At 46.2% G+C, this 11,046-nt stretch overlaps 1 protein-coding gene across 1 annotated transcript; it reads left to right on the top strand.

The window, feature by feature from the left end:
* Positions 1-4,521: 4,521 nt before the first annotated feature.
* LOC136537032 (probable serine/threonine-protein kinase PBL16) lies at positions 4,522-6,819 on the top strand. The gene is made up of 2 exons (XM_066529135.1): positions 4,522-4,998; positions 5,460-6,819. Exons 1-2 carry the CDS (start codon positions 4,935-4,937, stop codon positions 6,548-6,550), a joined length of 1,155 nt encoding a protein of 384 aa, XP_066385232.1. The 5' UTR covers positions 4,522-4,934; the 3' UTR covers positions 6,551-6,819.
* The last annotated feature ends 4,227 nt before the right edge of the window (positions 6,820-11,046 follow it).

The raw sequence follows: 11,046 nt of genomic DNA on the forward strand, positions 1-11,046 counted from the left end.
CCCTTGTGCTTATTTTGGTCTAGAACATGAAAGATCATGATTGATGAATTGTCCCCTAACCTTTTTCTAAGCTGTTCCTAAGAGTGTCATCAAGCGGCGTACGGTGGCCGAAGGACCGGACGACTAGTTTGGATATTTGACATAAAAAGGTGCTTTCTCTATCAGGTACTAAGAGAGAATACATACTCTTATAAGGTCTGGTTCCTGCTCTAGCAAGTTGTCCTACAATGCCATTTTCCTTGGTTTCATCCTCTTTGCTCCATGGAAGCGAATTTGGAGATCCTGGGCTCCTCCAAGGTAATAAATAGCGTATAACGGGTTGGTAGCGGATTGACGTCGAGGTAGCGGATTGCGTATAGCGGGCGATATTGCGGACGATAAGTTTCAATAGTGACATCTGATAATCCTACATAAGTTTAAGTACATATATCATGAATAATGAGTCTAAATAGACATTTAATTACACTCAAAGAACGTCTAAATCTGGACCTAGAGGCTACAACCGATGTGTGAGTGTGTTTGAGTTGGGGGTGTGAGTCATAGTGGGTTGGGCTGATTAGGGTTATTTGCTTCAACGCTATTGCAGCCTACTGCATGCAATTGCGATCGCGATATCGCCCTACTATTCAGAATTGCCGCCGCAAAGTTCCAAGCTGAGCGTTATCTCATAGCGGTCGCCGCTATTAGATATGTTGGGCTCCTCTTAGCTGTCAGTTATTTATTTGGCTTATACAGTTAAAAAAACCATTGTTGCCTTTGTTGGACGCCTGACCAGCTTGCTAAGACAACATTGAGGACGACTCCACCTGGACGCTTCCCCTTCTGTGATCAATAAGGGAACACTATACAACATGTCAACACCTCTTGGCCTCTTGTGTTTTTGCCGAAAAATATGGTGCATCATCTTGCAGAAAATTGGCCTGGTCACCATTGCACATCAACCGTCTGCTCATAGGTTATCAAGCTAGTGGTACCAGGCAAGACAGTTAATGAGGTGGCAAAGGATTATGAGAAGAGGTTCAAGCAATTGGCAATATTAGGCCAGTCTCAATGATGAGATTTATGGCGTTGTTTTTAAGACCATCATATTATATAGAAATGAAATGAAACATGGCTGAAACAACCACTCTCAATTAAAAGTTTTATTCTATGATTTTATAGACATTTAATTTCATGGCTCAAAGAGAGTTGGTAACCGGATCAAAAGAGTTTTATCCCCCATGAAACTCACTTAAAACATTGCCCCATCATCAAAAGTGCTTATAGGGCAGGTTATTAAATACAAATGAAATTGTGGACTGGTCTTATAGCTTGGAAAATCTGGAAGCAGTAGAACTCTACATCTTTAACGTCTCTAATCCAATCATTATGCCGGTGCTGTGGTCTCTGTGTGTGTGAGAGAGAGAGAGGGAGAGTTCAGGTCCCTAGTTTGGTTGTTCAGGTCGCCTTGGTTTTGCTTTGTAAGTTCAGTGTGTTCTAGTCTTGAGTGTTGTGGGTGAGTCGTTTGGTGTGCGTGCATGGGGGAGTGTTTTGTTGGGATTTCTTCCCCTGAATTTCAACAATTATTTTAAATAAAATGATACGCAGCTCTAACATATGTTTAAGAAAAAAATATTAAGTTAGTCCAGAAACAAGAAGCAATAAATTTCAACAAAAAAAGAAACAAGAAAAGCCAATAGGCACTGGCAAACATGGTGGATACAGTGCTTGATGAAGCGGGGAGAAGAACTAAGGCCCCGTTTGGCCGGGCTTCACTTCATTAGTGAAGCCATTTTTTTTGGCTTCAGCTCCACGAACAGTTCCACCGGTGGAGCTGAAGCGGTTTTGGTAAACCGTTTGGCAAAATGGCTTCCCTGTGAGAGCATGTTTTTAGGGGCCTGGAGGAGGAGCCGGGAGAAGCCACTTTTTTTTGGCTCCATCCCACCCCAAATCACTGTGAGAGCATGTTTTTAGGGGGCTTCACTAGTGAAGCTATTTCACTTTACCCCGTTTGGCAGAAAACGGCTCCAAATGGTTTATGAAGCCGGTGGAGAAGCCCTACCAAACGAGACCTAAAACGGTGGAGTAAATGGTGTGATGAAGAAACGCCGGCGTGTTAGGAGCCAGAGAGTATGGGCTTATTTGGATGGAGCCCTTGGTCTGGGCCCAGGGAGCTCTAGCCCAGGCAGGTGCATCCAACCTTAGGTAGTAAAAAATGGACGCTTGGGATTGATGCCTGCACCAGGCAAGATTTCTAGATCTGCATCAAAACAACCCTATATATTGTCTAGCTGACAACGAACCCTTATATTAGTGGATAATCTGGATTCTCCTATATGCATTATTATTTATTAATATAAATAAACTACTAGTACTAGCTAGTATTTGCATTATACACATTAAATCAAAAACATTTTGCATAGAAGAAAAATGGGCGCCCATATGTCTCTTCTTGGGTCCACCCCTGGATGTGACGACGACACCAGCGTTAGCTAAGTTCTCATACGAGAGGCTGAAAATTGTAGTTATCTTACGAATAAAGGTCCGAACAGAGACTCCGTATTAATCATCACAAGACACATTAGGACAAAAATAAATCTAAAATTATAAAAATCTGACCACTAATTTGGTAGACTTTATCAAAATTGATAATAGTAATAGTCATTGGACCTATTTGTTTTCTAAATGATTACTCCTACGTCATAATAAAAAACTACATAAAGTACCTCTCTAAATTTGGATAAATATTACCAACCTATGCCATTTATAACATAATCTAAAATGAAGCCCTAAATTACTCTCGTGGCATTGTGATAGATAATCTATGCCATGACTCCTTAAATTTACATCTAAATTATCGATTCTTACTTAATACCCTAAATTTTAATCTAAATTAATTACTAATGTCTGATATTATGATAAATGTATAAATAACCATAAATTATGCCTATATATGTTCTAAATTACCCACTTTTATTATGTAATACATAAAACAAAATTTAAGGATATATATTGTGTCATTATGCAGATCAATAAATAGATATTTTAAGTTTCAATAATCATGAAAATGTTCTCTTAATGACTCATATATACTAACAAATTTTTAGAATTGTATTCATGTCCATGATATCGATTTATGTATGTGTTACATAGGATAAATATATATTTTTTACTGAAGTATTATGACATATCTATATTGATAATACAATTGTAAACATGCTATTTTTTATAAATAATATTGGTACATATATAATAAAAATTCAATACCTTGAAGAATAGTTGGGAGGGGGAGGGGGGTTAAAGCAAACAAAGGCGACTATGACCACTCTAGTATTTGAGATTCTTTTGGAGGAATAGACGATTTATGATGCTTAATTAGTTTCCCTCTACCTCTTGAGTTTAGCGCGATTGGTCCTCCTAAATCTCGCTTCAAACTCTACCACCAATATTAAGAACCATACTGCAGATTTAATGATTGTTTATGCTATTATAGTACTCCCTCCATCCAGGAAAGAATGCAATTATGAAATCCGTGCTAGTCAAAATAACTCAAGTTTGACTGAGTTTATAGTAAATAATATTAGCATTTATGTCTACAAAACAAAATTTATTATGAAAATATATTCTATAGCTAATCTAATGGTACTTATTTTATATCATGAATGATAGTAGTTTTTTCTATAAATTTAGTTAAAGTTGAAGCTATTTGACTTCTCAAAAAAACGAGAATTGCATTATTTTCTGGACGAGGTGAGTAATTAAGAGTGCAGTACACGAGCACAAATCTTTATTTTTATTAAATTATTAAAATACAACAGAATATTTTTTAATGAAATATATAATAATAACAAGAGTTTTAACTTAATTTGAGAAAAAAATATAGCAACTAATACAGATCAAAATAATTTGTGCCGTCAAGTGGCATGGACGAACAACAAGAGCCACCATAACTTAAGCTAATGATTCAAATAAATGCTTATTGAAGATAATATAAAGTAACTGAAAATTTCATCACAACGGGATAAAGATTACAGTCATATATGCTATTGTGTTATTAGAACAAGAAATGCAAAAAGAAATACCGCAGATGCCAAGATAAATAATTTTTATTAGTTGTAGATATTAAACGTTAACTTAAAATGTTTATGTCTTCTAAAATAGTCGTAACCCGTACATGAGCATCAACATGTGTTGATGTAAAACCCGAACCAAACCCGAGGACCTCAAACGCGAACACGAACAGGGTTCCATTTGGCAGTTGGGGCACATGAGACACATGTGTCCTTGTATATGCCCTCCCGGTACGTACCACACATGCATAATTCCTGGTGTAACGGGCTACCAGCAAAGTGCGGTTGCCTTCCGTATGATAGTACTACCGGTGCCTTTGCACATTTTGCGTTGCGTTTAATTAGCTGCTCCTGTACTGTATGTGCGTGTGCGTGTGGTTTTTTTTTTCTGTCATAATGAAAGCTATGATATAACGATGCTGATGATGATGATAAAGCAGGAAAGTGATGTCCCACTGGAAAAAAACGTCCTGCTCCGGCTACCTCCTCCGACTCTTCTCCCTCCGGCCGTTGGAGCCTTTGGAGGGGAGGACCGGAGGACGACGGGGGCACAAAGCAAAATAGCATCGCCACCAGCTTCTTTCTCCCTCCATCCATATCTCTCTCTCTCTTCCTTGCTCCTGACGGAAGCCGGTTCGGCCGTCCTGCTCTTGCTCAGCTCGACAGCTCGGCAACCCCGCGGAAACCGAGAGGAAGCCGTCATCTTCTCGGTTGCTCGGTGGTGCTCTGTCCCCCTGTTTCGCTGCTGCTGCAGCTGGTGCTGCTCTTGCTTCGACTTCAGAGAGACGACCAGCGCCCAGCGGATTGCCTTGCCTCCGTGCGTTCTCGGTGCTCTCCGAAGAGAGAGTTGGAGATCGAGATCGGAAGGCATAAGGATTGTTTGCCATGGGGAACTGCTTGGGGGGCAGCCCCTCCTACGTCAGCAAGGTCTCCTCCACTGCAAAGCCAGGTGAGTATACTTCCTCTGCTGGTTCTTGGTTCTTGCCTTGCTTTCTCTCCATCCACATGTCCATACGCTTGATTGAGCTCTGTGTTGTGTTCCACCAGCCCCGTGAATTCGAAGCAAACAAGTAGTAGTTGGAGTATGTGCTTGTTGCTTTGGTTGCTACGAACTCTGTCTCGGTTTTCCAGGCAACCCAAATCCAGAACCAGAGGACTCAAAATAGAATAGCAAGCTTGTTTAGTCGTAATCTCAAGTGAATCAGTAACAGTGCACTTTAATCTAATTTCCCCTCATCACAAATAAAACAAGTTAATTATGAGCAAGAAGTTACTAATTAATTGGACTCCCTAATGATTACTAGTAATTAATTAGCCGGAGATTTTTGTTTTTTTTTAATCTCCCGTTCTGACGACGTTCTTGGTTTGGCGCTTCAATTTCCTGTCTTGCGGGGATTCGGGGGTGAGCAGAGACTCCTCCTAAGGTGCAGAGCCCGTCGGAAGTGGACCGGAGCGACGACCGCAAGCTGCCATCGAACCCGGGCGAGGTGGAGGCCCTGCGGCGGGGCGCGTCGGCGACGGCGCGGAACCCGCTGGTGGCCTTCTCCTTCTCCGAGCTCAGGAAGGTGGCCAACGACTTCCGGAACGAGGCGCTCATCGGCGGCGGCGGATTCGGCCGTGTCTACAAGGGTTCCTTCGCACCGCCAGCCGGGACAGACGCAGACCTGAGCGGCGGCACCACCCTGCCGGTGGCCATCAAGGTGCACGACGGCGACAACAGCTTCCAGGGCCACCGGGAGTGGCTGGCGGAGGTGATCTTCCTGGGCCAGCTGTCCCACCCGAACCTGGTGAAACTGGTGGGGTACAGCTGCGAGGGCGAGCACCGCGTGCTGGTGTACGAGTACATGGCGCTGGGCAGCGTGGAGTCGCACCTCTTCTCCCGCACGTCGCCGCCGCTGCCGTGGGCGACGCGGATGAAGATCGCGCTCGGCGCCGCGCGCGGGCTGGCGTTCCTCCACGACGCCGAGCCCCGCCCCGTGATCTACCGCGACTTTAAGACCTCCAACATCCTGCTGGACGCCGACTTCAACGCCAAGCTCTCCGACTTCGGGCTCGCCAAGGACGGGCCCGTCGGGGAGCAGTCGCACGTGTCCACGCGGGTCATGGGCACCTACGGCTACGCGGCGCCCGAGTACATGATGACGGGGCACCTCACGGCGTCCAGCGACGTCTACAGCTACGGCGTCGTCCTGCTGGAGCTGCTCACGGGCCGGCGGTCGCTGGACCGGTCGCGCCCGCCGCGGGAGCAGGCGCTCACCGACTGGGCGCTCCCGGCGCTGCCGCACAAGAAGCGCGTGCAGGGCATCGTCGACCCCAGGCTGGCGGGCGGAGCCGGCGGATGGGACGACCCGCCGCCCGCCAGGGCCGTGCAGAAGACGGCCATGCTCGCGTACCACTGCCTCAACCGCAACCCCAAGGCGCGGCCGCTCATGCGCGACGTCGTCGCGTCGCTGGAGCCGCTACAGCAGCCGCCCGAGGACCCAGCAGACGCCGCCGTGTGAGTGTTCTGTTGAGACATCGTCGGAAAGCCAATGCAAGGTGCTGGCCTGCTGGGCGGATGAAATGCAGCAGGAACGGCGGCCGGCTGGTCGGGGCTGTCCTTGTCCTGCCCTGCTGTCCGTTCCGTGGAATGAAAACGAACGAAGCAAGGTGCATGATGTGACTGATAGATGTATGTATGTGTATCATATGGTTGGTAGTACCTTAGCTAGGCAGCGCTTGATGGGCAGAGACGATACATGCATCATTGCTTCTTCATTGTTTCCAGTTAGTTATTGACGCGACCGGTTCTCGTTCCGGCCGGTTGTGCTCAGCAACAACCGGCTAGCGCTGCTGGTACACCATTGTACGCATGCAAATCCGGAGCTTTTGCATGACATTTCTCAGAGTTTAACCCTCTAACTTAAGACCTATTTGCGAATATATACGTCAGGGTCGGCGCCACAAGCCATCGTGCCAAGGTAACACACCTCGAGGTTACAGGCCTTGGCGCCACCCTGGAGGCCTCGGTGACGATGACGTGACGAGGAGCTTAGCACCACGGTTCACGTCGTCGAGCTCAGCACCCTAGATCTTGACGCTGAGCTCAGCGCCATCTCCTTTAGCGGCAAGCTTTGAACTTAAAGGCACATGGCTAGGCAGCGCTTTGATGGGCAGAGACGATACATGCATCATTCATTGCTTCTCCATTGTTTCCAGTTAGTTATTGACGCGACCGGTTCCGGTTCCGGCCGGTTGTGCTCAACAGCCACCAGCTGGTCGTGCTGGTACACCAACACCAACACCATTGTACGCATGCAAATCTGGAGCTTTTGCATTACGGGCGTGTTTGTTTGCCTGCACTAGTTGCGCCTGTCCCGCTCAGCAGTGTCAGGTCCATTTGATGCAGGCTCAAAAGGTGCAACTTGTTGTGTTTGTTTGTTTTTCTCTACACAAGCAGGCTAGCTGGAGATCATGTTTGGTAGACTGAATAAATGAATCCACTCACCTTGCATCAGCTATGGTAGAGTTACCACTACCCACGTCTGTCTTCTTCCTTGAATCTCAGCACTACTATTCTACTTAGACATTTTCACAAACACCTTGCATACGAGCCAGGGTGTGAGAGGGAGCTGTGGCTAGAGACGGAGAGGGAGACCGCAGGGGCGGGCGGGGTCGCTGTAGAGCCATCGACGGAGGTGCTGTGGCGGCGGGGTTGTGCTCGTCGCGCCGGATCTTGGAGAAGGACCCCGCCATGGACGCGTGGAGCAGGCGGTGGCCGAGTAGCACACAAATCGTCGCTGCCATGGCCGTCTTCGCACGGGGGCTGCGTCCGGCTCCGACGGCTTCGCCGTCCCGGCGGGCTCCCTCTCCGTCTCTAGCATCCCTCCACCATCCAAATCGCGGTAGGAGGAGGTGAGGGAGGGGGAGGGGAAGGGGGAGGACGGAGCCGGCGCCTCGGATGCGCCGGAGATGGTATCCTTGGCTACCGGTAACAGGGTGGGAGGGAGCCGGAGACGGGGCAGAGGATGGAGTCGGAGGGCGAGCACGGTCGGTGAGAGGAGGGCACGGTGACGCGAAGCAGCGTGAGCGCTCGAGAGCCCTTCGTTTCTCTGGAGCCAGGCTCCCAGCTGCTTTGAGCAGCGTACGGTGCAGGCCAAAAGGCGTCCAGGCAAACGAACAAGGCGTCCGCCCTACATTGCTCGAGTTTACCCCTCTAACTTAAAGACCTATCTACGAATATAGACGTTAGGGTCGGTGCTACAAGCACGCTAAGGTAACATGTCTGGGCACTTAGCATTAGAGATCTTGACGTTAAGCTCGACGCCATCTCCTATGGAGCCAGGCTTTGAACTTAAGGATGCACGGCCAGCCTCTTGCCTGAGCTAGCACTCATTTCTTCCCTCACTTCTTCCCCTCTCTGTCTCTCCAATCCATCTTACCCCCTCCAATCTCTATATTAGACCTATAGAATTTGGATTTGATCTGTAGATCTTTGAGAGCGAGGTAGCCTCTCTCCCCTCATCAGTTTTTTACGTGTGTGATTTGGTATATGTGATGTATATTTTGCAAACCTTAGTTTGATGAGAGTTTTTTTTTTGGAATGAAATGTACACTATGGATTGCAAATTCTTGGATGAAACCTCTTTATGACCAGTTAGTTTTATGTCTTAGGTGTGAGTACTTAGTTGTGCATTATTCATGTATGCCACTATTCAATTGTAATTCTAAGTACTTTTTTTTCCTTAGTTGCAATGTAGTTAAGCGTTGATACTCAATGATAATGGATTTGATTTCTTAGTAGCCTCTGTTTTTTTAGGATGGAGGACATGTAGCGTATAGAGAAGTGGTGAAAGAAAGGTCGTCCCAATGGTTTATACCCAAACGCATCTTGCAAGGATGCACCCTAAGCTACCAGTGCTGTGCCTAAGTGTGATTGTGATAAGCCGGCCCATGTGTTTGAATCGAGGCGTCCGAAAACTGTCGCACGGGCCTTCTACACATGTGACAATTGTCATGTAAGTAATCCTTTGCAAATAACTCATGTTGTTTCTTTGAACAGATATTTACAGGAACGGCCGACCGTGAAGCTGCCATCGTAGTTTAGATTTCAGATTAAATAACAACTACACTGCAGGTTCAGAGGTGACAGACAATTAACAGCTTGCAAGTAGTACCAGGCATAGCTGAATGCAGATCCACCTTGCCGTAGCTAGCAAAAGTTTACGTCTGTTTTCACTTGAGACAAGTAGCTAGCAGCTAGCCAGGGAACCACTAAAAAGCTATAGAGCTAAAAGTGGCCAAAAGTATTCAATTTTACTATTTTAGCTGTGAATGCTTTATTTGGGTTCGACTAAGATTTTCATCTGCACTAATTATATCGTAAAGCCTTTAACGTATCCTAAACACTTAACACCTGTACACACTTGAGCATGTCTACACAAGCCTAAATTTCATCTGAAAGAAAGTAAGTAGATTGATGGGTAAAATTCTGCAACAAACTGAAAATCACATAGGAAGATCTATTTGCAGGCAATTGGAAAAACCTACTACCCCGCAATTCCATCCAAAAGCGACAGGTGAGGTTACTGCCAATTTGGACATGGACAAACAGCAATTTCACCTGAAAGTCTGGGAGCACTACAATACATTCCATCCAAGTTGTCAACCAAAACCAATGCAAAACCAAGAAACGCTCGCTGCAATCCAGCATTCTGCTCTCCCAGATTCTCTAGCATCCTCAAATCAACTTCTTCTATCACAGTAACAGGTTTCACCGGCATGCTTCATGAACCAAATATTTGTTTTTTTTGTTGTGAATTTTATTAGTATCCTTATTCATTTCGAATACCCAGCCCCAAAATCATGGGTCTGGCACTGTTGACCACATCTTGGTATCTTTTCCAAAGTGCGATTCTACCAAGAATCATTCCGCACTGCGATTTTGACATGCAACTTTTGGTTTGATCCTGTATCGTGCAATTCTATCGCATCCTGACAAATTTGCTATTTACAAAGAGCAAAGAGCATTCAGGGGTGGATTTGCCAATGGGGTGGTGGTACGGGGGCTCTAGCCCCTCCTACCCCAACCGTGCCAATGGAGCTCCCCTCACCCCCCATAAATATTTCAGCCATTAACGCTATGGAAGGAAGGGCTGGAGTCCTCCCAGTACAGCTTGGACGGAGGTTGAAGACGAGTTGGAGGTCCACTTGGTGAGCGCAGCAACAAGGGCACTGAAGGCTGTCATTTTTAAGCTGCAACTTTGCTTTTTTTTTTACAACAAGCTACAACTTTGCTTTGTGATGAGTTCAAGAACATGAAAGACATGCGCAAGGAGATCAAGCCTTTGTCTGATGAGCTTAATTGCATGCATGATTTCCTCCAGAAGATGTCGGAGGAGGAGAGATTTGGATGGCAGATGTGTGGGAGATGTCATACGACATCGAGGACAGTCTCGATGACTTTATGATTTGTATTAATGATGACAAATCTGCTAAAAACAAGAGACTAATGAAGAAGTGCAAGAACTTGCTAGATAAGATGAACGCACACAAAAGGATTCAAGACGCAAATCAGGAAAGTGGGAGACAGGAATCACAGATATAGGACTAGGATGACGAGCACCAAGGATTCATTGTATCGTGCAATTCTATCGCATTATGACAAACTTGCTGTTTACAAACAGTAGAAAGCACCCAGGGGTGGATTTGCCACTGGGGTGGGGGTATGGGGGCTTGTGCCCCTCCTACTCCAGCCATGCCATTGGAGCCCCCTGAGCCCTTAAAAAAATTTCAGCCATTAACACTAGGGAAGGAAGAGGTGAGTTCTCCCAGTGCAGCTTGGACAGGGGTGACGAGCACCAAGGATTCACACGAGATGATTGATATTTGCGCTCATGCTATCTTTAAGGATGCATAAGAGCTTGTGGGCATTGATGAACAAAAGAATAAGTTGATCCACTTGTTGGCAGAAGATGGATCTTCATCTTAGCATCAGGTGAAGGTGGCCGCCATTGTT

The sequence above is a fragment of the Miscanthus floridulus genome, chromosome 1 (assembly GCF_019320115.1).
Source record: "Miscanthus floridulus cultivar M001 chromosome 1, ASM1932011v1, whole genome shotgun sequence".
NCBI lineage: Eukaryota > Viridiplantae > Streptophyta > Magnoliopsida > Poales > Poaceae > Miscanthus > Miscanthus floridulus.